This window comes from Macaca nemestrina, chromosome 20 (genome assembly GCF_043159975.1).
Source record: "Macaca nemestrina isolate mMacNem1 chromosome 20, mMacNem.hap1, whole genome shotgun sequence".
Lineage (NCBI taxonomy): Eukaryota > Metazoa > Chordata > Mammalia > Primates > Cercopithecidae > Macaca > Macaca nemestrina.
In genome coordinates, this window is record NC_092144.1 from 11,816,967 (window position 1) to 11,844,951 (window position 27,985).

Below are 27,985 nucleotides of genomic sequence, written 5' to 3' on the forward strand. Positions count from 1 at the left end.
TTTCTATCAATATGACTACTCTAGATACCTGATATAAGTAGAATCATAACAGTATTGTCTTTGTATGAATGGCCCATTTCACTTAGCATGTCAAGATTCATCTTGCAGCATATGTGAAAACGTCCTTCCTAAGGTTCAGCAATATTCTCTTGTATGTATAAACTTCCTTTTGTTTATTCATCTGTTGATGAAAACCTGAGTAGTTTCCAGAGTTTACCTATTGTGAATGATGCTATGTACACAGGTGCACAAAACCTATTTGAGACTTTGCTTTCAATCTTTTTATTTTCCCAGAAATGGAAATGCTGATATGTCATTTCTACATTTTAATCTGGGGATCTGCCATACTGTTTTTAGCAGGCTTATACCATTGTACATTCCCCATGATAGTACACAAGGTTCTCAAACATTCCACATCCTTGTCAGTATTGTTTTCCATCTTTGATACTACTAATCCTAATGAGATGGTATGTATGTCTTGAGTTTGATTTGTATTTCCCTAACAACCAATGATGTTGAGCATTGTTACGTGCTTATTGGCCATCTGGGTATCTTCTTTGGAGAAACGTCTATTCGAGTCCTTTCCTCCATTTTAAAATTGGATTGTGTCTTAGCTTGGGTTGCTAAAACAAAATACCATAAATTGGAAAGCTTAATTCATCAACAAACATTTATTTCTCACGGTTTGGGAGGCTGGGAAGTCCAATATCAAGGCACTGGCAGAGCCCGTGTCTGGTAAGGGCCTGCTTCCTGGTTCAAAGATAGCTATCTTCTCATTGCACCCTCTCATGGTGAAGGGCAAAGCTAGCTCTCTAGGGACTCGTATCAGGAAACTAATCCCAATTACGAGGCCTCCATCTTCATGATGTCCTCCAGTCCTAAAAACCACCAGAGACAGGGCCTCCAAATACCATCACAATACGGGGATGGGGGTGGGGGTAAGGTTTCAACATATTAATCTGAGGGGGCATACACTCTCAGCCAAAACATTACACCTCCGGCCCCCAAAATCCATGTCATCACATGTAAAATATATTCATCTCATCCTAAAGGCCTCAAGTGTCTCAGTTAATTCCAGCATGAAGCCTAATGTTTAAACTCAAACTCCAAAGTGTCATCTCAATATCACAAAACTCAGATATGGATGAGATTCAGTTCATGCTGAGGCAAAATCCTTCTTCAGCTCCGAACCTGTGAAAACCAAACTAGTTGTGTATTTCCAAAATACGAGACAGGCATAGGATAGACATTCCTATTCCAAAAGTGAGAAACAGGAGAAAGGGGTGAGCTCCCAAACAAGTCCGAAACCCAGAAAGCAAATTGAAGACTTTCCATATTCTTTGGATATGTAGATACTTGTAGAACTGTCCTCCACTATGCATTTTCACAGGTATTCGAAGGTTCTGTGATAAATGAAAGCTTTCCCACATTCCTTACATAAGGTTTATCTCCATTATGAGCTCTTTCATGTCTTTGAAAGGAACTGGAATAACTGAACGTTTTCCCACACTGCTTACATTCATAGGGTTTTTCTCCAGTATGAGTTCTTTCATGTATTCTAATGGAACTGGCATAATTGAAGGCTTTCCCACATTCTTTACATTCATAGGGTTTTTCTCCAGTATGAGTTCTTTCATGTGTTCGGACAGAACTAGGACAGTCAAAGGCTTTACCACATACCTGACATTTATAAGGTCCATCTCCAGTGTGCAGTATCATATGTTTTCTAATCCTTTTAAGAGAAATGAAGGCTTTCCCACATACCTGACATTCATAGGGTTTCTCTCCAGTGTGAGTTCTTTCATGTATTTGAAATGAACTGGGACAGTCAAAGGCTCTACCGCATACCTGACATTTATAAGGTCCATCTCCAGTGTGCTTTATCATGTGTCTTCGAACGCTTGGGAGAGAAATGAAGGCTTTCCCGCATTCCTTACATTCATAGGGCTTCTCTCCAGTGTGAGTCCTTTCATGTGTTCGAACATTACTGGAAGAACTGAAGGTTTTACCACATTTATTACATTCATAGGGTTTCTCCCCAGTATGAGTTCTTTCATGCTTTCGAACATAACTGGGAAAAATAAAGGCTCTCCCACATACTTTACATTTATAAGGTCCATCCCCAGTGTGCCTAATCATATGACTTTGAAAATTTGTGAAAGAAATGAAGGCCTTCCCACACTGTTTACATTCATGGGGTTTCTCTCCAGTATGAGTTCTTTCATGTATTCGAAATAAACTGGGGCGGTCAAAGGCTTTTCCACATTCCTGACATTTATAAGGTCCATCTCCAGTGTGCCTAATCATATGTCTTTGAAAACTTGGGAGAGAAATGAAAGCTTTTGCACATTCCTGACATTCATAGGGTTTCTCTCCAGTGTGCGTTCTTTCATGTATTTGAAATAAACTGGGGCGGTCAAAGGCTTTCCCACATTCCTGACATTTATATGGTCCATCTCCAGTGTGCTTAATCATGTGCCTTCGAACACTTGGGAGAGAAATGAAGGCTTTCCCGCATTCCGGACATGCATAGGGTTTCTCACCAGTGTGAGTTCTTTCATGTCTTCGAAAGGATTGACAAGAACTGAAGGCTTTCCCACACTGCTTACATTTGTATGGTTTCTCTCCATATTCCTGATAGTCATAAGGTTTGTGTCCAAGGTGAGATCTGATGTGTCTACTAAGGGATGAATGATGCATGAAGACTTTCCCACACAAACTACATTCACATGGTCTTACTATAGTAGGAATTTTCTTGTTCAGATTAAGATTGAGAATCTGACTGAAGGCTTCTCCACATTGATCATATTCTTTACTTTCACTGAGTCCCTCTTCCGTATGATTGCTGGAAAAAACAGAAAGCATGATTTAATGGCTTGTGACTTTATATTTATTAATAGTTTTTCGACTTACATTTTTACCATAATCGGGGAAAGGGTTAGGTTTTCAGGCCTGTATGAATTGTTGAAAGTGAAGAGATGGAATGCTCTGCAAGAGGGCTCGACAGTGGCTATTATCAAAAAAGTGATATTCATATATACAGTTTCTTAATACTATTTCCAAGTGAATGATTTTGCAACACTAAACATCTATGTCACACTTTTTCTTTTTCTGGTGAAAAAGTTGTAGGAATAAATAAATTTGAAGCTGGGCTTACTGGTTTGTTTCCTTATTTTTAAAATTTCATGACATACTAAGAAGGGGACATTGCTTTCTCTTGTCAGTGCAAATTACCTTAAAATTCTCCCCTGATTTTTGTACCAATCTTCAATGCTCTGGTCTTCCCATTTTTTTCCTAAAATATAGTCAGAAAAAAATCCTTATGAACGGATAGACATTACAGAAAAATGACTAGATTCTAAGTTCATGATCAGGTGCAAACAACCCTGATTTATTCACCCAAGTATTTCCTTTTCCACATCTGACATCATGAAACAGCGTTGAAGAGCAAGAAATACTTCTTCTCTAATTGACTAAGAGAAGGAATGATGACATCCTTACCTACACAGGCCAGGTTTCTAAAGGTTTCCCGCATCACATCTCTGTAGAGTTTCTTCTGGGAAGGATCCAGCAAAGCCCACTCCTCAAGTGTGAAGTTCACAGCCACATCCTCTGAGGCCACTGAGTCCTAAATCATCCCAAATATGCAACGCAGGAGAAAGAATGAGATGACAGTACAGGGATGTAAACCCAATTCATAAAAGTTCACAAACGGCTAGGTGCAGTGGCTCATGCCTGCAATCCCAGCACTTTGGGAGGCCAAGGCAGATCACCTGAGGTCAGGAGCTTGAGGCCAGCCTGGTCAACATGGTGAAACCCCATCTCTACTAAAAATACACTTAATTAGCTGGGCATGGTGGCGTATACCTGTAATCCCAGCTACTCAGGAGGCTGAGGCAGGGGAATTGCTTAAACAAGGGAGGCGGAGGTTGCAGTGAACCGAGATCACGTCACTGCACTTCAGCCTGGGTGACAGAGAGAGACCCCATCTCACACAAAAAACAAAAAACAAAAACAAAAACAAAAAAAACAAGTTGACAAATGATGTGGCAGTCTCCAAACATTTATTTTATGATAAATAAATATGGTTGTCAGAATTCTGTCTACATTCACTTTCTCATAAATTTAATTGCCCCATGAAAATACGCAACTGAGCTCTACATTTTTACTGTAGTCACTACAAGTTTTATTGGTCTCTAATGGTAGGATCCAGTTCACCTTGGAGAAACAAATAAAATGCTATACAAAGAAAATAAATTTTGGCTGGGCCCGGTGGCTCACGCCTGTATTCCCAGCACTTTGGGAGGCCCAAGCAAGCAGATCACGAGGTCAGGAGTTTGAGGCCAGCCTGACCAACATGGTGAAATCCCATCTCTACTAAAAATACAAAAAAATTAGCCAGGCGTGGTGGCGCACGCCTGTAATCCCAGCTACTCGGGGGCTGAGGCAGGAGAATAGCATGAACCCGGGAGACAGAGGTTGCAGTGAGCCGAGATTGTGCCATTGCACTCCAGCCTGGAGGACAGAGAGAGACTCTGTCTCAAAAAAAATTTTAAGATCATCATTCCTTCTGGGAAAAACTTCCATTTCCTTTCATGTCTCACACCAATCAGCATTCCATGAAACACAGGGTAGGCCAGGTGCAGTGGCTCACACCTGTAATCCCAGCACTTTAGGAGGCAGAGGCAGGTGGATTGCCTGAGATCAGGAGTTTGAAACCAGCAACCCAACATGGTAAAACCCTGTCTCTACTAAAAATACAAAAAGTCCCCCAGGCATGGTGGTGGGCGCCTGTAATACCAGCAACTTGGGAGGCTGAGGAAGGAGAATCGCTTGAGCCCAGGAGGTGGAGGTTGCAGTGAGCCACAACTGCACTCCAGTCTGGGTGACAAGAGCAAAACTCTGTCTAAAAAAAAAAAAAGAAAAAGAAAAAGAAACACAGGATAAAATCTGAAAAAGGTTCCCATGAATAAATACATACACACTGAAGAAGTGGAACAATTTTCTTCTGTTCTCTTCATCAAACAAGAGAGGCCAGAAGGCCCATAGAAATCCACCTTCTGACAAAATCCAGCTGATCATACTTTCCTGAAGGATTCCAAGCCATTAGACATAACAGATCAAGTTGGCTGAATGAAAATATTCCTCTGTAAAAGTATTCATTTTAACCTGCATGTATAATATTTGTTATAGACTTACTGATTCCTTTGACTCTATCCCATTTCACTAGGCTAGGAAGCTATTGGGAAGATACGACTCAGGTATGAGGAAGAAGGTATGGCAACTTAGGCAGCACCCCCTCACCCAGCAAAATCCCCATAGTCATGAACGTCAAGGGCAGTTTCCCACCTATTTTTACCTTATATATGCACACATACTAAGAAGACAAAATGGCAGAGGAGTTTTTTCTGGCAGATATATAACAAGGTACCCTATGCCTTGCTAACCTTGAGGAACAGGTTAAGAGTTGCAATTTCTGAGGGATTTCATTCAAGTCCAGATGGTTTGATGGTGAATTTGACCATGATTATAAAACACATGAAGGGATCAGCAGTGCTTTCCTCCAAAAGAACATAAAATCCTCTTTCTCAAATTTCAAGAGGAAATGATTCCTGACCAGTCACTGTGTGATATTACATTGTGTAATGTCAAGGCAAAATCAAATAAGGAGAAAGATGGGTTCTTTTGGTTTTCTTAGAAATGGGAACTTGCTCTGTCATCCACACTGGAGTGCAGTGGCATGATCATAGCTCACTGAAACCTTCATCTCCTGGGCTCATGTGATCCTCTCTCCCGAGCCTCCCAAGTAGCTAGAACTATAGTCACAAGACACCACGCCTAGCTAATTTTTAAATTTTTTGTAAAGATGGGGTCTTACTTTGTTGCTCAAACTGATCTCAGATTCCTGCCTCAGCCTCCCAAAGTTCTAGGATTACAGGTTTGATCCACCATACCTGACTGGAAAGATGGGTTCTCAGAAGAATGAAACGTTCTCAAGATAACCTCTTACAAAATATTTTTTAAATTCTATAAATCCCCTAAAGACTGTTGAAAAGTCAACAAAAAGTCCTTCTCTAAATGTAGCAGGAATAATGAATATCTGACAATGGTCAAAGTCTTCTGAACAACAACATGAAAGCTTCCCTAACCTTTTTTTTTTTTTTTTGAGGCGGAGTCTTGCTCTGTTGCCCGGGCTGGAGTGCAGTGGCCGGATCTCAGCTCACTGCAAGCTCCGCCTCCCAGGTTTACCCCATTCTCCTGCCTCAGCCTCCCGTGTAGCTGGGACTAGAGGCGCCCGCCACCTCGCCCAGCTAGTTTTTTGTATTTTTTAGTAGAGACGGGGTTTCACCGTGTTAGCCAGGATGGTCTCAATCTCCTGACCTCGTGATCCGCCCGTCTTGGCCTCCCAAAGTGCTGGGATTACAGGCTTGAGCCACCGTGCCCGGCCAGGTTCCCTAACCTTTAACAAGAATTCTGAATACTGGCCTGGCACAGTGGCTCATGCCTGTAATCCCAACACTTTGGGAGGCTGAGGCGGGAAGATCACTTGAGTTCATTTGAGTTAGATCATTTGAGTCAGGAGTTTGAGTCTGGCCTGGGAAACATGGTAAAACCTCGTCTCTACTAAAAATACAAAAATTAGCCAGGCACGGTAATGCGTATCTGTTACCCCAGCTACCTGGGAGGCTGAGGCAGGAGAATCACTTGAACTCAGGAAGTGGAAGGTGCAGGGAGCCAAGATCGTGCTACTGCACTCCAGCCTGGGTGACAGAGCAAGACTCTGTCTCAAAAAAAAAAAAAAAGAAAGAAAAGAACATAGGAGAGCCATGGTAGGCACTGGGGAGAAAAGACCGCATATCTTACAATACCACAGAAGGCCACAACCCCAGCCAGGACCAAAGGCTCACTAACAAATCATATGATTACAGAATATGTCACCTCCAGGTAAAATGCTCAATTAAAGCCCAAGAAGGAAGGTCAGAGACAAGACAAAAAAAAAAAAAAAAAAGCAAGGGCAACTGATAGAAAAAAGTAAAAAATGCGGTAGATATTAATACAACTACTGATAATCACTCCGAATGTCAACGGTCCAAATATAATTAGAAGACAGATACTGTTATAGTGGATTTTAAAAACATAGTATGTTGGCTAAAAGGAAACCACTTTAAATTCAAAGACACACATATTAAAAGTAAAGGGATAGAGAAACATACAAAATGCAAACATTAATTAAAAGAAACATGGCATAGCTATCTTAATATCACAAAGTACACTTCAGAGAAAGGAAAAAACACAGAGATAAGCCAGATGCAGTGGGGCATGCCTATGGTCCCAGCTACTTAGAAGGCTGAGATGGAGGATTGCCTGAGCCCAGCAGTTCAAGGATATAATGCGCTATAATTTATTGTGAATAGACACTGCACTCCAGCTTGGGAAACAGTGAGACCTTCATCTACACAAAAACATTTTTTAAAAAAATTTTTTTAATTAACCAGTTGTGGTATCACATGTATAGTCAGCTACTTGGGAAGCTGAGGGAGAAGGATTGCTGGAGCCCAGGAGTTCAAGGCTGCAAAGAGCTGTATGATCACACCACTGCACTCCAGCCTGGGTGACAGAGTGAGACTCTGTCTCTAAAAAAAATTAAAATTTTAAAATAAACAAAAATAAAGAGATATAAGTGAGCATCACATAATGATAAAGGACTCAACATGCCAAGAAGACCTGACAACCCGTAGTGTGTGTTTGCACAACGCCTGGCCCATATCATAACTCATGCAACTGACTTGAACTTATTTCAGTAAGCCGTTATGGTGATGAATGAGGTCTTCAGCAGGAGATTGGGAAGAGAACAGAAAGTTCCATCCAATGCCTTGTTTAGGAGCCCAGCACTGTATATTCTGAGAAGTTAAACCAGGGCCTTGGTTACCATCAGTGCTGTCTGGAACTCGGACATAGATGAGTATCCTTGTATTGTGGACTTCATATAAGACATTTATTGGCCGGGCGCGGTGGCTCACGCCTGTAATCCCAACACTTTGGGAGGCTGAGGCGGGTGGATCACCTGAGGTCAGGAGTTCGAGACCAGCCTGACCAACATGATGAAACCCTGTCTCTACTAAAAATATAAAATTAGCTGGGCATGGTAGCACATGCCTATAATCCCAGCTATTTGGGAGGCTGAGGCAGGAGAATAGCTTGAACCCAGGAGGCAGAGGTTGTGGTGAGCTGAGATCGCGCCATCGCACTCCAGCCTGGGCAACAAGAGCAAAACTGTGTCTCAAAAAAAAAAAAAGACATGTATACCTTGATTTCTATTTTAGGTATCTGACATTAGAGACACTCAAAGGTATCTTACCATAAACAGGAAAGTCTTACACAATCGCTACAGTGTGTAAACCTTAGAGCAGATGGAACCCATTTTTGGCCAGTGTTAAGATGACTGCCTCATGTTTGGTCAAGCAGGCTAACCCTTGGATCTGTATATCACAGACTTCCCAGTTAAGTGATGAAAAGCAGCAACTCTCCACTGGCTCCCTCGGGTACGCGTGTGGTAATGTCATCCATGCAAACTCCCTACTGCTGTTCACTCAATTACTCTAATAATTATTTTCAATCATCTAATTTATACTGGGCCAGAGTAACTTGTTTAACTGGGGATAAAGGTCCACGAAATTCTATCTTGGCAAGCCACTTTGTAACAGTCAAAGACTTGATTTATTTTTTATCATTTTAGAGTAACCCTGCTTAGTACAGAGTATCTTAGGACAATGGGTACTTTGACCATGGTTAATTGAAACAAGGCAATAACTCCGATGGTTAAGACAAGGCATATCTGTTTATCCTCTATTTTATATTCATTACTCAGATTACAGGGTTTACCTTGCTTAAATTTAGTGGGATCACCAGGTATAAGTGTAATTTGCACTTTACGTTGATTAACAGCTTGAAAGATTAATGAGCACATTACAGCAGGTATTAATTCAGAACCTACCTTGTGGGCCAGGTGTGATGGTTCACCCCTGTAATCCCAGCACTTTGGGAAGCCAAGGCAGGTGGATCACTTGAGGTCAGGAGTTCGAGACCAGCCTGGCCAACATGGTGACACCCCGTCTCTACTAAAAATGCAAAAATTAGCTAGGCATGGTGGCAGGTGGCTGCAATCCCAGCTACTCGGGGGGCTGAGGCAGGAGGACTGCTTGAACCCGGGAGATGGGAGGTTGTGGAGAGAGCCGAGATCGCGCCACTGCACTCCAACCTGGGTACAGAGTTTTCTCAAAAAAAAAAAAAAAAAAAAAAAAAAAAAAAAAAAAAGAACCTACCCTGCTGAGGGAGGGAGTCCCCTTTTATCTTTTTAGCTGTGTAAATATTTTTAGTGTATTTGGATTTCCAATTGGGTAAAATTGTGAACCTTTGTTTCAGTATTCATTTTTCCCTTTGCTTCCCTCTTTGGTCGTTGGTTTTGTTTATCTTTAGATATACATCAGGGATGGCGAAAGGAGCTGTCCTGTCTACCCTAGTATTTGCATGTTTTCCCCCCGCACCGAGCCTTACATCTGTATCCTCAGGGTCATGGACCTCCTCCAAGGCAGCGATGGTTTTACAAAGTTTAAAGGACTCCAGGATTAACTTGGGTTTGAACTACTCCCTTTCCTGTGCCACAGGGGTATATCTGGATGTTGTCCCCTATAACACCAAGAGTAAGGATCCTTGTGGTGACAGAGGCACAGGCAGTGGCAGCAGCAGCACTTAAGGGTGCTGGCAGCCCTCTGATATTATTATTTTGTTTTGAGATGGAGTCTTGCTCTGTCACCCAGGCTAGAGTGCAGTGGCGCAATCTCAGCTCACTGCAAGCTCTGCCTCCCGGGTTCACGCCATCCTCCTGCCTCAGCCTCCCAAGTAGCTAGGACTACAGGTGCCCGCTACCACACCCAGCTAATTTTTGTATTTTTAGTAGAGATGAGGTTTCACCGTGTTAGCCAGGATGATCTCAATCTCCTGACCTCATGATCCGCCCGCCTCAGTGCAAGGATTACAGGCATGAGCCATCGTGCCCAACGGCCTCTGATACTATAGTATGGACTCAGCCTACTACGTAATGGCTGCCTTTCCCCTTGTCTTCTTTCTCTTCTTTTCAAATGACTCTTCTGCCGTGTGTAGTGGTTCACACCTATAATCCCTGCACTTTGGGAGGCCAAGGCAGGAGGACTGCATGAGCCCGCAAGTTTCAGGTTACAGTGGGCTATGATGGTGCCACCGCACTCCAGTCTGAGCAACAGAGTGAGGCCTGGTTACCAAAAAAATTTTTTAATTAAAATGATAACTGTTCTTTCAGATAAGAGTCAGCACCCTGTAGAGGGCACCAGAATACAGCAGCACTCACATCTTCGTCCTAAAAGACACGGGTCCAGACCAAGACACACAATCTACGACCACCTTAAGGAAGGCCCCAATCCTATATTCCCTTCCTAAATGTCAAGGAATTATCAAACTGCCAACTCGGGCTGATTACAGACCCAGACTTGCTGGATCTCAACAATACAATAAAAACAGAGCAGGACAGTTCGAAGCAGGAGTTCCCTAAGAAGCAGCAGCTCAAAGTGCGTGCCCAATGTCAGGCAGCAGAGCAGAGGAGCCAGTGGAGACAGACCCCTCCGTGTGGTGGTCAATGTCCAGACATCTTCACAGCACCGACTGCAGAGATGTGGTTCTGACGTTGACACTGATGACGGAGTGTCTCACACAGGCTGAGAGGGCATAAAAAGGCTTATTACTCTCATGTGATTGAGGTGTCTGGGGAGAGTAGGGCAGGCCCATCAGGCAGGTGTGAAATGGTTTGAGAACAGGGGAAGCTGCCTGGCCTGGGTATTTACTGTGTTGGGGTTGGGGCTGGATGACAGTTCCATGGACAGACACCAGAAGACAGAACCCCAGGCTTCCTTGAAAGCTGGTCCAGGTGTGGGCACAAGGGTAGAAGGGGAGGGGGAGGTTTTAGCTCTCAGCAGACAACCATTAAACACTGGAGTCTGACTACTCATTACTATAACAAAGGCAGGAAAGAAAAATATACATTCCCAGTCACTTGTTTTTATGTAAACAGTCACAGGATGCACAAAAAATGATCAAAAGTGGTTATTTGGGGGTGGCTGGACCAAGAGGACTACAGTAAACCAGAATTTGCTGGCAGGAAGTCATCTAAAATTAAAACTGTCAAGTGTACACTTTATACCAGAAGGGTATTTCTTTCCAATCAGTCTTTGCACGTGTCCCTGGAGAACTTTGAAATGTGTGAGAGCATGGTATCTTTAAGGCAACTGCCTTTTTTTTTTTTTTTTTAAGAGACAGGGTCTAGCTCTGTCGCCCAGGCAACACTGACTAAGCTAGGATTGTACAGTGGTGCAATAGCTCACTGCAGCCTGGAGCACCTAGGTTCAAGTGGATCCTCCCACCTCAGCCTCTGGAGTAGCTGGGACTACCGGCACAAGCCACAAGGCCCACTTATTTATTTACTTGTTTGTTTTGTAGAGACGGGGTCTTGCCATGTTGCCCAGGCTGGTCTCGACCACCTGGGCTCAAGCGATCCTCCTGCCTTGGCCTCCCACAGTGGTGGATTACAGGCGTGAGCCATCGCATCCAGCCCTGAAGTCTTATTCTCATTGGTAAATACAAGAAAAACAGTAACGGCCGGGCGCGGTGGCTCACGCCTGTAATCCCTGCACTTTGGGAGGCCGAGATGGGCGGATCACGAGGTCAGGAGATCGAGACCATCCTGGCTAACACGGTGAAACCCCGTCTCTACTAAAATACAAAAAAAAAAAAAAAAAAAATTAGCCGGACGAGGTGGCGGGCGCCTGTAGTCCCAGCTACTCGGGAGGCTGAGGCAGGAGAATGGCGCGAACCCGGGAGGCGGAGCTTGCAGTGAGCCGAGATGGTGCCACTGCACTCCAGCCTGGGCGACAAAGTGAAGACTCCGCCTCAAAAAAAAAAAAAAAAAAAGAAAAACAGTAACAGATTATATAGATCTGGAATGAACCTGGAAACTCCTAATACTTTTAATAGATGGTTTTTAGTATATTCAGAGATACATGCAATCATGATCACAATTTTCATCACCTCAAACATAAGCCCATGTACCTTTTACCTGTCAATCTCCTACCTTCCCATCTTCCTCCGCCAATCCCCAGCCCTTGATAACCAGCAATCTTTCGGTCTCTGTAGATTTTCCTATTATGGACTTTCATACAATCAGAATCATGTCATGTAGTATTTGTGACTAGTTTCATTATAGGTTTCTCGAGTCACATCCGTGCTGTAGCATGCATCCCCACTTTGTATTTATGGTAGAATTATATTCCACTGTATGGATATCACATGTTTTGTTTATCTATCATCCAAGGATGTATTACAGTCAGCCCTCCATACTTGGAGTTTCTGCATCCTCAGATTCAACCACCCTCTAAACAAGTACTACGTAGTTAGGTCTATGATGGTTAGGTACATACTGAACATGTATGGATTTTTTCTTCTTGTCATTATTCCCTAAACAACACAATATAACAACTATTTACCTAAAATTTATGGTGTATTAGGAATTATAAGTGAGCCAAAGATGATTTAAAGTATACGGAAGAAATGTTTTCTAGGCCAGGTGCGGTGGTTCACGCCTGTAATCCCAGCACTTTGGGAGGCTGAGGCAGGCAGATCACCTGAGGTGGGAGTTCAAGACCTTCAAGGAGAGCAGCCTGACCAAGGAGAAACCCCATCTCTACTAAAAATACAAAATTAGCCAGGCATGGTGGTGCATGCCTGTAATCCCAGTTACTCAGGAGACTGAGGCAGCAGAATCACTTGAACCTGGGAGACGGAGGTTGCGGTGAGCCGAGATTTCACCACTGCACTCCAGCCTGGGCAATAATAGTGAAACTCCGTCTTAAAAAAAAAAAAGAAAATGTTTTCTTAATTTCCATTTTGGGTTGTTCAGTGACAATGTATAGAAATAACAGATTTTTACGGATTCCATTTATATCCTACCAATCAGCTTAATTCATTTATTACTTCCTTTTTTTTTTTTTGAGACTGAGTCTTGCTCTGTCGCCCAGGCTGGAGTACAGTGGTGTGGTCTCAGCTCACTGCAACCTCCACCTCCTGGAGTCAGGCAATTCTCTTGCCTTAGCCTCCTGATTATAGGCATGTACCATCAGAGCCCAGCTAATTTTTGTATTTTTTTTTTTAGTAGAGATGGGGTTTCACCGTGTTGGCCAGCTGGTCTCGAACTCCTGACCTCGTGATCCGCCCACCTCAGCCTCCCACAGTGCTGGGATTACAGGCGTGAACCTCCACACCCGGCCCATTTACTACTTCTAAGTGTGTGTGCGGGGTGGGGGAAATTTCTTCCATGTTCTACATGTAAGATTGTATAATCTACGAAGAGGAAAAAACTTCCTTCTTCCTGTCTAATTTTGATATCTTTTCTTTTTCTTGTCTAATTACTCTAACTAGAACACCCAGTACTATGTTGAATAGTAGTGCTGAAAGTTAACTAAGTCTCAACAGATTTTTTAAAATAGAATAAAAAGGCCGGGGGGTGGTGGCTCACGCCTGTAATCCCAGCACTTTGGGAGGCCGAAGCGGGTGGATCACAAGGACAGGTGATTGAGACCATTCTGGCTAACACAGTGAAACCCCGTCTCTACTAAAAATACAAAAAAATTAGCCGGGCGAGGTGGCGGGCACCTGTAGTCCCAGCTACTCAGGAGGCTGAGGCAGGAGAATGGCGTGAACCCAGGAAGTGGAGCTTGTAGTGAGCTGAGATCACGCCACTGCACTCCAGCCTGGGCGACAGAGCGAGGCAAGACTCCATCTCAAAAAAAAAAAAAAAATAGAATAAAAAAAATCCTAAGTTAAAATATAAAATTATTGTATAATACACACTTAACATATGACTATACATTTACACTGTTAATACATAAAGTAAAATATAAAATAGTATTAGCTGGGTGCAGTGGCTCACACCTGTAATCCTAACACTTTACAAGGCAAAGACAGGAGGACTGCTTAATGCCCAGGGATTCATGGCCAGCCTGGGCAACACAGTGAAATCCTGTCTCTATTAAAAAAAAAAAATTTGGCCAGGCACAGTGGCTGACGCCTGTAATTCCAGCACCTCAGGAGGCCAACGTGGGTGGATCACGAGGTCAGGAGTTAAACACCAGCCTGGCCAAGATGGTGAAACCCCATCTCTACTAAAAACACAAAAAAATTGGCCAGGCATGGTGGTAGATGCCTGCAATCCCAGCTACTTGGGAGGCTGAGGCACAGAATTGCTTAAACCCAGGAGGTGGAGGTTGCAGTGAGCCGAGACTGCACCACTGCACTGGGCAACAGAGCAAGACACTGTCTCAAAAAAAAAAAATTAACTAGTCAGGTATGGTGGCACAAGCCTGTAATCCCAGCTACTTGGGAGGCTGACACAGAAGAATGCTTGAGTACAAGAGATCAAGGCTACAGTGAGCTATGATTGTGCCACTACACTCCAGCCTGGGCAACAGAGCAAGACCTTGTCTCTAAATAAAATAAAAAAGTATTAACTTTAGTTAATAATAATGTTGTTGGTTCATCAATTTTTATCATCATGAGATGTAATGCTGGTTCATAATCACAACTAATACACCACACTAAGGCAGTATGTTAAAAAATAGGGGAGGTAGGCCAGACGTGGTGGCTCACGCCTGTAATCCCAGCACTTTGGGAGGTTGAGGCAGTTGGATCACCTGAGGTCAGGAGTTCAAGACCAGCCTGGTCAATGTGGCAAAACCCCGTCTCTGCTAAAAAAATACAAAAAAATTAGCTGGATGCGGTGGCGCCTGTAATCCCAGCTACGCTGGAGGCTGAAGCAGGAGAATCCCTCGAATCCAGGAGGCAGACATTGCAGTGAGCTGAGATCGCACCACGACACTCCAGCCTGGGTGACAGAGCGAGACTCTGTTTAAAAAAAACAAAAAAACAAACAAAAAAAAAAAAACAGGGGAAGTAAGGAGAAGGGGCTAATAGCTCCTAAATTTTTCTGTAAACTATGAACTAAAAAAGCAAATAAATTAACATTTCAGGGAAGATTCATGATTGTGTAAAACAGAAAGCTGGCTGGGCACAGTGGCTCACGCTTGTAATCCCAGCACTTTGGGAGACCGAGGCGGGTAGATCACAAGGTCAGGAGATCGAGACCATCCTGGCTAACACTGTGAAACCCTGTCTCTACTAAAAATATTTTTTAAAATAGCCGGGCGTCGTGGCGGGTGCCTGTAGTCCCAGTTAATCGAGAGGCTGAGGCAGGAGAATGGCGTGAACCTGGGAGGCAGAGCTTGCAGCGAGCTGAGATCGCACCACTGTACTCCAGCCTGGGTGACAGTGCGAGATTCCATCTCAAAAAAAACAATCAGGCCGGGCGTGGTGGCTCAAGCCTGTAATCCCAGCACTTTGGGAGGCCGAGACGGGCGGATCACGAGGTCAGGAGGTCAAGACCATCCTGGCTAACACGGTGAAACCCCGTCTCTACTAAAAAATACAAAAAACTAGCCGGGCGAGGTGGCGGGCACCTGTAGTCCCAGCTACTCAGGAGGCTGAGGCAGGAGAATGGCGTAAACCCAGGAGATGGAGCTTGCAGTGAGCTGAGATCCGGCCACTGCACTCCAGCCTGGGCGACAGAGCGAGACTCCGTCTCAAAAAGAAAAAACAATCAAAAAAAGAAACCCATCTCTACTAAAAATACAAAAAAAAAAAAAAAAAAGAGCTGGGCAAGGTGGCACATGCCTGTAGTCCCAGCTACTTGGAAGGCTGAGGCAAGAGAATGCCATGAACCCAGAAGGCGGAGCTTGCAGTGAGCTGAGACTGCGCCACTGTACTCCAGTCTGGGTGACAGTGCAAGATTCCATCTCAAAAAAAAAAAAAAGAAAGAAACCCCATCTCTACTAAGAATACAAAAAAAAAAAAAAAGAGCCAGGCAAGGTGGCACACACCTGTAGTGCCAGCTACTTGGGAGGCTGAGGCAGGAGAATCTCTTGAACCTGGGAGGCAAAGGTTGCAGTGAGCCAAGATCGCGCCACTGCACTCCAGCCTGGAAGATAGAGCGAGAATCTGTCTCAAAAAAAAAAAAAAGAAACGAAACGAAACAAACCTGACATTCCATAGTACATACAATATAACAATATAACAGTACTTGAATAAGATTCATTCGAAAATAAAATACATAATTGACTGGCTTAAAATAAAATATATTGACATAAGTAAGGTTAAATACACAGGTTAAGAAAAGCAAGGAAATTATAATCCTTAACACTGGTCCCATCTGGAAAGAGACTGGATGATTTGGCTTCTAGGAATCATTTCAAGTGGGGCACATGATGAGAAGACTTCAAAGTAGTGGCCTGGCTGTCATTAGATTGACATTCCCTTTACAATTTTTTTTTCTTTTTTTTGAAATGGAGTCTTGCTCTGTCACCCAGGCTGGAGTGCAGTGGCCCGATCTTGGCTCACTGCAAGCTCCACCTCCTGGGTTCATGCCATTCTCTTGCCTCTGCCTCCTGAGTAGCTCTGACTACAGGCAGCCGCCACCACGCCTCGCTAATTTTTTTGTATTTTTAGTAGAGACGGGTGGGGTTTCACTGTGTTAGCCAGGATGGTCTCGATCTCCTGACCTTGTGATCCGCCTGCCTTAACCTCCCAAAGTGCTGGTATTACAGGCATGGGCCGGGCCCCCTTTACAATGTTTCAGCTGACTGTGCAACTGTTTTATGTAGTTTCCTCAAATGCAAGATGTTTAGTAAGTTTCCACAATGGAAACTCAAAACACAAATAAATCTCAGTGTACTCCGAATTGTGAGCATCAAGCCACTGAAGTAAACATTTAAAAGATAGCATAGGGCCAGTGTGGTGGCTCACACCTGTAATCCCAACACTTTGGGAGGCCGAGGCGGGCAGATCAATTGACATCAGGAGCTCGAGACCAGTCTGGCCAACATGGTGAAACCCCGTCTCTATTAAAAATACAAAAATCGGCCAGGTGCGGTGGCTCACTCCTGTAATCCCAGCAATTTGGGAGGCCGAGGCGGGTGGATCACGAGGTCAGGAGATTGCAACCAACCTGGCTAACACAGTGAAACCCCGTCTCTCCTAAAAATACAAAAAAATTAGCCAGGCGTGGTGGCAGGCACCTGTAGTTCCAGCTACTTCCAAGGCTGAGGCAGAAGACTGGCGTGAACTCAGGAGGGGGAGCTTGCAGTGAGCCGAGATCACGCCACTGCACTCCAGCCTCGGTGACAGAGTGAGACTCTGTCTCAAAATAAATAAATAAATAAATAAATAAATAAATAAATAAATAAAATTTTTTAAAATGTCAGCCAGGTCTGGTGGCGGGCACCTGTAGTCCCAGCTACTCGAGAGGCTGAGGTAGGAGAATCGCTTGAACTCAGGAGTGGAGGTTGCAGTGAGCAGAGATCATGCCACCACACTCCAGCCTGGGCAATAGAGAGGGAGGGAGGGAGGGAGGGAGGGAGGGAGGGAGGGAGGGAGGAAGGAAGGAAGGAAGGAAGGAAGGAAGGAAGGAAGGAAAATAGCATAGCCCCAGCCTCGGCAATGTGGCAAAACCCTGTCTCTACAAAAAAAAGAAACACAAAAATTAGCTCGGCATGGTGGTGTGCACCTGTAGTTTCAGCTACTGAAGAGGCTCGAGGTAGGAGGATCACATGAGCCCAGGAAGTCTAGGCTGCAGTGAGCCACAATTGCACCACTGCACTCCACCCTGGGTGACGGGGGTGAGACCCTGCCTCAAAAAAACAAAAATAGCTGGGCACAGTGGTTCACACCTGTAATCCCAGCACTTTGGGAGGCTGAGATGGGCGGATTACCTGAGGTCAGGAGTTCGAGACCAGCCTGGCCAACATGGCAAAAGCCCGTGTCCGTTAAAAATACAAAAAAAATTAGCTTAGCGTGATAGAATGCACCTGTAATCCCAGCTACTTGGGAGGCTAAGGCAGGAGAATTGCTTGAACCCAGGAGGCGGAGGTTGCAGTGAGCCAAAATTACGCCATTGGACTCTAGCCTGGGGGACAGGGTGAGACTCTGTCTCAAAAAAACAGAAAAGATACATCAAATTAGGAAGCACTACATGGAGAAATGGCATACATCCTTAGAAAAGAGGCTGAATATTACCATGATTTATGCTTGAGCTCTCCCAAATACAGTGCTTTATTAAATTCCATAAAATTCACAACCAGGTTTGCTTGGTATGTTATTAAACTTAAGAAATGCTATTTCTTGCCGGGCACGGTGGCTCATGCCTGTAATTCCAGCACTTTGGGAGGCTAAGGCAGGTAGATCACCTGAGGTCAGGTGTTTGAGACCAGCCTGGCTAACACGGTGAAATCCCGTCTCTACTAAAAATATAAAAATTAGCCACGCATGGTGGCGGGCACCTGTAGTCCCAGCTACTTGGGAGGCTGAGGCACAAGAATGGCTTGAACCAGGTAGGCAGAGGTTGCAGTGAGCGAAGATCAAGGCACTACATTCCAGCCTGGTTAAGAGTGAGACTCTGTCTCAAAAAAAAAAAAAAAAAAAAAAAATGGTTTAAGAACTACTTCTAGGCCAGGCGCACACACATGGAATCCCAGCATTCTGGGAGGCCAAGGTAGTAGGATTACTTGAAGCCAGGAGTTCAAGATCAGCCTAGGCAACATAATGAGACCTCAACTCTACTAAAAATTAAAAATTAGCTGGGTGTGATGGCATATGTCTGTAGTCCCAGCTACTCAGGAGGTTGAGGCAGGAGGATCGCTTGAACCCAAGAGTTATAGGCTGCAGTGAGCCATGATCACGAAAGTGCAGATCACGCCTGGTGACAGAGAGAGACCATCTCAAGGAAGAAAGGAGGGAAAGAAAGGGAAAGGAAGAAATAAATAAATAAAAGAAAAAAGGAAAGAAAGGAAGGAAAAGAAAGAAAAAAGGGCCAGGTGCAGCAGCTCCCACCTGTAATCCCAGCACTTTGGGAGGCCAAGGTGGGTGGATCACCTGAGGTCAGGAGTTTGACACCAGCCTGACCAACATAGTGAAACCCTGTCGCTACTAAAAATACAAAATTAGCAGGGCATGGTAGCACATCCTGTAATCCCAGTTACTTGGGAGGCTGAGGCAGGAGAATCACTTGGACCCTGGAGGCAGAGGTTGCAGTGAGCCAATATCATGCCATTACACTCCAGCCTGGGCAACAAGAGGGAAACTCTGCCTCTAGAAGAAAAGAAGGGGCCGGGCGCGGTGGTTCATGCCTGTAATCCCAGCATTTTGGGAGGCTGAGGCGGGCGGATCACCCAAGGTCAGGAACTCAAGACCAGCCTGGCCTAAATGGTGAAATCCCGTCTCTACTAAAAATACAAAAAATTAGTCAGGCGTGGTGGGGTGTGCCTGTAATCCCAGCTACTCGGGAGGCTGAGGCAGGAGAATTGCTTGAACCCAGGAGGCGGAGGTTGCAGTGAACTGAGATCACACCACTGCACTCCAGCCTGAGTGACTGAGTGAAACTTCACCTTAGAAAAAAAAAAAAAAGAAAGAAAAGAAGGAAGGGAGGGAGGGAGGGAGGCAAGAAGAAAAGAAAAGGGAGGGGAGGGGAAAGGAGGAGAGGGGAGGGGAGGGGAGGAGAGGGGAGAGGAGAGGAGAGGAGAAAAGAAGGCCACTTCTAAAAAACTGAAATAGCTGGGTGCGGTGGCTCATGCCTGTAATCCCAGCACTTTGGGAGGCCAAGGCAGGTGGATCACAAGGTCAGGAGTTGGCCAGGCGCGGTGGCTCAAGCCTGTAATCCCAGCACTTTGGGAGGCCGAGACGGGTGGATCACGAGGTCAGGAGATTGAGACCATCCTGGCTAACACGGTGAAACCCCATCTCTACTAAAAAATACAAAAAAAAATAGCCGGGTGAGGTGGCGGGCGCCTGTAGTCCCAGCTACTTGGGAGGCTGAGGCAGGAGAATGGCGTGAACCCGGGAGGCGGAGCTTGCAGTGAGCTGAGATCCGGCCACTGCACTCCCCTGGGCTACAGAGCGAGACTCCGTCTCAAAAAAAACAAAAACAAAAACAAAAACAAAGTCAGGAGTTCGAGCCCGGCCTGGCCAACACAGTGAAACCCCATCTCTACTAAAAATACAAAAAATTAGCCAGGTATGGTGGCACACCTGTAGTACCAGCTACTCGGGAGGCTGAGGCAAGAGAATCCCTTGAACCCAGGAGGTAGAGGTTGTGGTGAACCAAGATTGCACCACTGCCCTCCAGACTGGACAACAAAGTGAGACTCTGTCTCAAAACAATAAAAAAAAAAAAAAAAAAACTGAAATAGAACTCAAATATCTAAAAACAGCAAAGACTTTGTACAGTACACAGTTAGGAAATGTTACAGCCTGAATCTGTGTGTCCCTCCCAAAATTCATATACTGAAATTCTAACTCCTAATGTCGCTGTATTAGGAGGTGGCATCTTTGGGAGGTTATCGGGATTCGAGATCATGAGGGTGGTGCCCTCATAAACGGGATTAGCAACCTTAGAAATGACGAGAGACAGCTTGCTTCCTCTCTCCTCTGCCTTGTGAGGATACAATGAGAGATGATGATCTGAAAACCTCAAAGCAGGGCCTTACCAGATACTACATCTGCCAGCACCTTGGACTTGGACTTCCCAGCCTCCAGAACTGCAAAAACTCAATGTGTGTTGTTTACGCCACCCAGCCTATGGCAATGTATTACAGCAGGCCCAGGTGACTAAGACAGTATAGCACTTTCTCAACCATACATCAGGGTTGAAATAATTAGGACATTATGGCAGTAGCAGAGAGATAGACCAAAGAAATACGGGAAATTCTGAAACCAGGGCATCTAGGTAAGGTATGTGAACCTATGACAGAGCAGATATGGTCAGTCAGGGATAGAAACGATGGATGGTTAAACCCCAGGCGCAGGGATAATCCATCTTCTGTCCATCATCCCCACACAATGTTGTGAATTCAGTGTAGAGCTGTCTATTGCAGTGAATTCTTAAAATTGTATGTTACCTCAGAAGCCACTGTGAATATGGTATTAACTTTCTCATACTAGAAGCAGAGCTTAGTCACCCTTAATACAGTTTCCAGTTCTACGCCTCCTCCCATTTCCTCCATGTGGTCAATCCAGTTACCTGCCTTACACAGCCACCTCCCTGTGACCACCACCCCATGAGACGGCTAGATACAAACTGCTACAAATCATCCAACTGACCCCACACAAGGAATGCACAGAAAGGCTGCAGGGACCACCTCTCAGTCACCATGTGACTCCACGGAATTCCCATCTGCTTGCTCTAAACTCACCAACAAGAACTCCCAGAGTCTCCAATAAAGGCATCTGTCCAGATTCCTCTGTCTTGTTTCCTGGTTAGTTGTGTATGTCAGGTCCTAAACAGCCACCCTCTTCCTATTGGCCTACAAGGAGAACTATCCTTTCTCTCTGGGATCTATTACCTAGCAGCCTGTTTCACCCACAGTTCACAAGGAAACCCACATTCAGAAGGTTCAACAAGCCTGAGGACCATTCATGTGAAGATGTGGCCCACTCCTAAGAAATGAGTGAGGGAGCCGGGTGCGGTGGCTCATGCATGTAATCCCAGCAATTTGGGAGGCCAAGGCAGGCGAATCACCAAGTTCGAGACCAGCCTGGCCAACATGGAGAAAACCCCCGTCTCTACTAAAAACACAAAAAATTAGCCAGACGTGGTGGCGCATGTCTGTAATCCCAGCTACTCGGGAGGTTGAGGTAGGAGAATCGCTTGAATCTGGTAGGCAGAGGTTGCGGTGAGCCAAGATCGCACCACTGCACTCCAGCCTGGGCAACGAGAGCGAAATTCCATCTCAAAAAAAAAAAGAAAGAAAGAAAGAAACGAGTGAGGGAAACATTCTGGGAGCTCCACACACCCTACTCTCCTCTCCTCATGATGTGATTCATGGTCTCAATTCTCACCAGTGACCAGATGTTTACCTGGAGTCAGTTTAAAGTTCTGACCTCTGGTGTCTTCTGTGACACCAAAAGTGTAAACACTGACCAGTTTTAACACTAGCTAGGTGTCTAATAGTCCAGTTCTGACACCACTCAGAATTAGGACGGACCCTACAAGTTCAGGGCTCAGTCTCCCAACATGCCAGTTCACATGCCAGTCACAAGCCACAGGGCCACCCACACTTCTGAACAACTGTGTACAAATCATGAGCTCCCATAATCTCCTCCTCGGGTTCAACAATTTGCTAAAACTATTCAAAGAACTCAACAAAACATGTTATACTTAAGTTATACAAAACTTAAGTGTAACTCGGGAACAGGCAAATAAGAGCTGAAAAATGGCAGGGAAAGGGGAGTGGACAGGCTACGCTCCTCATCTTGGAGTGCACCACCCTTCCAGCACATCAATGTCCTCATCAACCTGGAAGTACTCTCCGAATGTCTTTGCTCAAACATTTTTACATAACTCAATCTCCAGTCTCCACTCTTTCCTGAGGTAGGGACTGGAGCTAAAAGTGACAACCCTCTAGCCATGGGTTTGGTCTTTCTGGTGACCAGTCTCCACTCTGAAAGTATCCAGGGGTTCCACAGTCGCCTCATTAGCTTAAAACTCAAGTATGGGCCGGGCGCGGTGGCTCAAGCCTGTAATCCCAGCACTTTGGGAGGCTGAGACGGGTGGATCACGAGGTCAGGAGATCGAGACCATCCTGGCTAACACGGTGAAACCCCATCTCTACTAAAAAATACAAAAAACTAGCTGGGCGAGGTGGCGGGCGCCTGTAGTCCCAGCTACTCAGGAGGCTGAGGCAGGAGAATGGCGTAAACCCGGGAGGTGGAGCTTGCAGTGAGCTGAGATCCGGCCACTGCACTCCAGCCTGGGCGACAGAGCAAGACTCCGTCTCAAAAAAAAAAACTCAAGTATGGTCTGAAAGGGGCTTGCTGTGAATAACAAAACACACTCTACCTATCACTTAGGAAATTCCAAGGGTTTTTAAGATCCCTGTCCCAGGAACTGCAGACAAACACCAAATATATTTATTACACCACAGAAGCAAATACACTCTTAAATTCATAAACCTTTTCTCCAGCAGAAAGAAATCAAAGGTGTCCTTCTCTAAGTCTGACGCTCACAGATATTTGCAGAAATTACACTCTGACTAAACCAACTCTGTGGATACAAAACCAAACTGCTGACAATGTTGAATTTTACCCAAGCTCTATAATCCTACAGAATAGCTATGATTAAAACACTCTCCGTGACCGCAGCCCTTGGTGTTCCAGAGAAGCAGGATACTGGGGGGGGGAAAAACCCTTCCTATTACTAATTTAGATGTCCTTTACTTTACCTGTATGAAAGCCAGACAGGCAGCTGGCCACAGTGGTTCACGCCTGTAATCCCAGCACTTTGGGAGGCCAAGGCGGGTGGATCATGAGGTCAGGAGACCGAGACCATCCCGGCTAACACGGTGAAACCCCGTCTCCACTAAAAATACAAAAAAAATTAGTTGGGTGTAGTGGCCGGCGCCTGTAGTCCCGGCTATTCGCGAGGCGGAGGCAGGAGAATGGCCTGAACCTGGGAGGTGGAGTTTGCAGTGAGCCGAGATCACACCACTGCACTCCAGCCTGGGCGACAGAGCAAGACTCTGTCTCAAAAAAAAAAAAAAAAAAAAAAAAAAAGCCAGACAGACTCTCCAAATTCCCATTGTTTACTTCATAAATAATAGGCTGGACAGTTTTGTCTTCACTGATCAGTCAAAACAAAATATCTGTAAATCCAACCTTTGGTTAAGTTTCTCTCCTTTCAGGCCCTGAACTTTGACCCACCCTCCACAGCCTAAGGAAGCATCCACCCAACCCCTCCTTTATGAATCATCCTAAGAACAGACTAACCTCAGGAAAAATATTCTCTGATCTAGGATCCGATTTTGCACTTTCCACTCTGCCCTCTCCTCCCACCTATTCCTAATCTTATTTGTTCCCTCCTTATGAATGAAAAACTTTTTTAGGGGAAGAGGAGAAGGAGAGACAGGGTCTTGCTCTGTTGTCCAGGCTAGGGTACAGTGCCAGAATCATTGTTCACTGGAGCCTTGATCTCCTGGGCTCAAGGGATCCTCCCACCTAAGCCTCAGCTGGGACTACAAGGGTGCACCACCACGCCCAGCTAATATTTTTTTTTTAGTTTTGTAGAGAGGTGGTCTTATTATGTTGTCCAGGTTAGTCTCAAACTTCTGACCTCAAGCAATCCTCCTGTTTCGGCCTCCCAAAGTGCTGGGATTACAGATGTAAGCCACCACTTCCACCAGAAAAGCCTTTTTCTGCCTAACCTCTATGATGCTTGCAGATCTTGTATCTACTGCTTTCCCCCTTTCGTTATACTCCTTTCACATAAAGTCACTTTTTACCTAACTCCAGATCTCTTGAATTTGAGGATGTCTAGAAACAGCTCTCTCAAATCATGAGCGCCCATGGTTTATTGTTATTATCTGAACAATAACAATTACAACCTCAGACAGGGTGTCACCCTCCCAATTATACCTATGTGTGTATCCTCCGCTTTCCAGAGGTCTGTAGCTTCTCTCAGCATAAAGGACTCCTCCCCTGGTTGGAGTGATCAGGCTGGGATGCCTGCAAGTTCTACCCAGGAAGAACCAACTGGGACTTCAATGACCTCCCTTTGCAGGCTCTAAGTTTGGAGTCACTCTGAGGCACACTTGGCCTCACACCTCTGCTTCGTCAGACAAGACTATTCACTTACTTTTTTTTTTTTTTTGAGGCGCGATCTTGGCTCACCACAACTTCCACCTCCCACGTTCAAGCAATTCTCCTGCCTCAGCCTCCCGAGAAGCTTGGATTACAGGCATGCCACCATCATGCCCAGCTTCACTTACTTTTAAAGAAGAAAATATCAGGGCCGAGCAAGGTGGCTCACGCCTGTAATCCCAGCACTTTGGGAGGCCGAGGCGGGCAGATCACAAGGTCAGGAGATGGAGACCATCCTGGTGTTAACAAAAATACAAAAATTAGCCGGGTGTGGAGGCAGGCACCTGTAGTCCCAGCTACTCGGGAGGCTGAGGCAGGAGAATGGTGTAAACCCAGGAGGTGGAGCTTGCAGTGAGCTGAGTTTGCGCCACTGCACTCCAGCCTGGGCGACAGAGCGAGACTCTGTCAAAAAAAAAAAGAAAATATCCTGTGTTTGAAAAATGCAGCAAAATCACTCAAACTCACTGTTTATGTATGTAGGAGGAAAAGAAACTGTAAGACATTTGTATTCTATAGCTTAAACATGAAAAGCACAAGTATTTATCCCTTTCAGATAACAGAGATGTCACATTACTATTACTTCCATGACAACTTCTCTAATATTTAAAAGTCCGATAGGACTTAGCATTAATCACCAAAGTCCAGATGAAAAGATACAGAACAGTTATCTATTACGACATAATACCTTGCAAAGTAGACGACATTTTAGAGAATCTCTGTATTTCACCAATTTATCTACTACACTTTTTTGTGGAAATGTATTCATTTCTCTGTAGCCATAATGGAAGACTGAATTTCCCTATTTCTCCGAGATTCTTATCCCCAGTAGCATTCTCAAGGCTAAGTCCTGGGATTGATCTGAAATCACCCAAAAGAGACCTGAGAAACCTACCACACATGTTGTGGGGAAGAAACTACATAAATAAGAATTTTTTTTTTTTTTTTTTGAGACGGAGCCTCGTTCTGTCGCCCACGCTGGAGTGCAGTGGCGCCATCTCGGCTCACTGCAAGCTCCGCCTCCCGGGTTCACACCATTCTCCTGCCTCAGCCTCCCCAGTAGCTGGGACTACACATAAATAAGAATTTTTAACAACTTGAATGTAAGACTAGATCATTGTTTTTCCTCAAATCTACTTTCTGCCTGTTTGTAAACATTTTATCTTGTCTTTCAAACACTACTGATGAAATACATTTTACATTTAATGAAAAACAGGATCAAATAAGCGAACAAATCTTTGTAAGGGTTTACAAACCCAGGGAGAGGCAAAGCCGACCTGGAATACAGACATTTATCTGATTCCAGTGTCAGGTGAGGTCACCCTATCACCTAGGACATCTCCCCAGCCCCATCCTGGCTCACTGAGTGCTCAGTGACCAACCTCCCTGAAGACAGTGAATTGTGCCCTGCTCAGTCTGCCCCAAGCGCATTTTAACTTTCAGGTTCTTGCACCATTTCAATGGAGTGGGTTTTCCTTCTCCTTTGAGATAGTTTTTCTCCCTTCACTAGACTAAAATAATCCAGAGGTCAGGAATCATTTGTGTCTTTTCCTCTCAGTAACAGCCTAAGATTGGCTAACCATCAATGTGTCCCTAAGGAATGGAAACTGCGGTTGAGGAAGAAAAGCTGAGTGTCCCAAAGGGTAAACTTTTCAGAGGAAGGGGATACCGGGAGACACCTCCCACCTCAGGGCATCCAGCTGCTCCCGTGAGAGGCCCACCCCTACACCTTAAGCTGTCCTCTGGGAGGAGTGACCCAGGCATTGATAATCACTAGATCCTCCAAGAGAAGTGGCAGCTGTGGGTATCTTGGGTCAGGTCCAGGCAGTTCTGAAAATCAGGACCAGGAAAAGATAAAGGGCCACATCACCGTGTAAAGTTTCCAAAGGGGAAACTCCACCCAAAGACATTCTGATTAGGCATGGGGGCTTAGGAAAGATAAAAGGAGGGACAGCACAAAAATGTTCTACCGCAGAGTGTCAGGTTCTTATTCTCTGCTTCCCTCTCAGGTTACAAGTACACAAACAAGAGGCCAAGCGCAGTGGCTCACGCCTGTAATCCCAGCACTTTGGGAGGCCGAGGCGAGCGGATCACCTGAGGTCTGGAGTTTGAAACCACCCTGGCCAACACGGCGAAACCCAGTCTCTACTAAAAATACAAAAAGTAGCCGGTCTTGGTGGCGCATGCCTGTAATCCCAGCTACTCGGGAGGCTGAGGCAGGAGAATTGCTTGAACCCGGGAGGCGGAGGTTGCAGTAAGCTGAGATCTTCCCACTGCACTCCAGTTTGGGCGACAGAGTGAAACTCTTGTCTCAAAATAAATAAATAATCCACAAACAGAAAACAAATCCTTTCAAAATAGGATGGTGAAAGAAACTATAAACAACTAAAATACAGTGTCTGAAATGTAGAACAAAAACCAGTTGATAATGTTGTGATTTGGGGAGGGGTCACCTTTGGAAATGCGGGGAAGGAACCTGAAATTTAGGCATTTACTCCCAACCCTAGAAAAAGCTAGGCTTAAAAAAACTGGAGTCGTAGGTTTGAGACTCTTTTTCCAGTACGTTTGGAAGACTCAGAGGGAGACAGTCCCCCGGAAAAAAAAGAGGATGGACTGGGAAGCCCACAGCCCACAGCTCCTCCCATGCACGAACCCTACACTCGAGACGGGATTCCTCCTTGTGACCCTCCCGTGTCCCAGCAAAATCGGGGTAGAGGCGGGGCTGCCGGCGCGGAGCTGCCCAGGAAGGGATCCCGGGCCGGGGCCGCAGTCGCCGCGCAGGGACGGGACAGGACGCCTGGGGTGCCGGCTATGGCCCAGCCCCACCTTGTGGCCGAGGGGACAGAGGGCCGAGCTGCGCCCGGGAACTCGAGTCCCAGACCCTGGAGTCGCTGCAGGGAGGCCAGGGACCTTCCACAGCCGGTTCCGGCCGGTTCCCACAAGCCCCTCCCCCAGTCTCCAGACGCCCGGCCCCGCACACGCACCATTTCCTGGCTTCCAGGGTGTCCCGGGGTCCTGCCTACGGCTCTCTCCGGCCTGTGCAGGTCCCAGCACGCCAGACGCTGCGGTGGAGCCACCCGGGCCACTGGAGAAGCGGAGACCGGAACCCAAACGCAGCGGACGCGAAACAGGAAGACCCCGCGGAGTTGTTGAACGTTGCCCCCCGTCCCCC

General features: G+C 45.5%; 1 protein-coding gene across 1 annotated transcript; it reads right to left on the reverse strand.

Moving 5' to 3' along the window:
* Positions 1 to 656: 656 nt before the first annotated feature.
* LOC105467625 (zinc finger protein 564) lies at positions 657 to 27,959 on the reverse strand. The gene is made up of 4 exons (XM_011717351.3): positions 27,798 to 27,959; positions 3,502 to 3,628; positions 3,235 to 3,295; positions 657 to 2,845 (listed from the first exon to the last, which is right to left on the reverse strand). Exons 1-4 carry the CDS (start codon positions 27,798 to 27,800, stop codon positions 1,375 to 1,377), a joined length of 1,662 nt encoding a protein of 553 aa, XP_011715653.2. The 5' UTR covers positions 27,801 to 27,959; the 3' UTR covers positions 657 to 1,374.
* Between the last annotated feature and the right edge of the window lie 26 nt (positions 27,960 to 27,985).

What these genes read in the sequence shown, in the direction of transcription:
- LOC105467625 (XM_011717351.3), bottom strand. An exon ending in TAGAAACCTGGCCTGTGTAG is followed by an intron (nt 3,296 to 3,501) that starts GTAAGGATGTCA and finishes ACTATATTTTAG; the next exon opens with GAAAAAAATGGGAAGACCAG. An exon ending in AATCAGGGGAGAATTTTAAG is followed by an intron (nt 2,846 to 3,234) that starts GTAATTTGCACT and finishes TGTTTTTTCCAG; the next exon opens with CAATCATACGGAAGAGGGAC.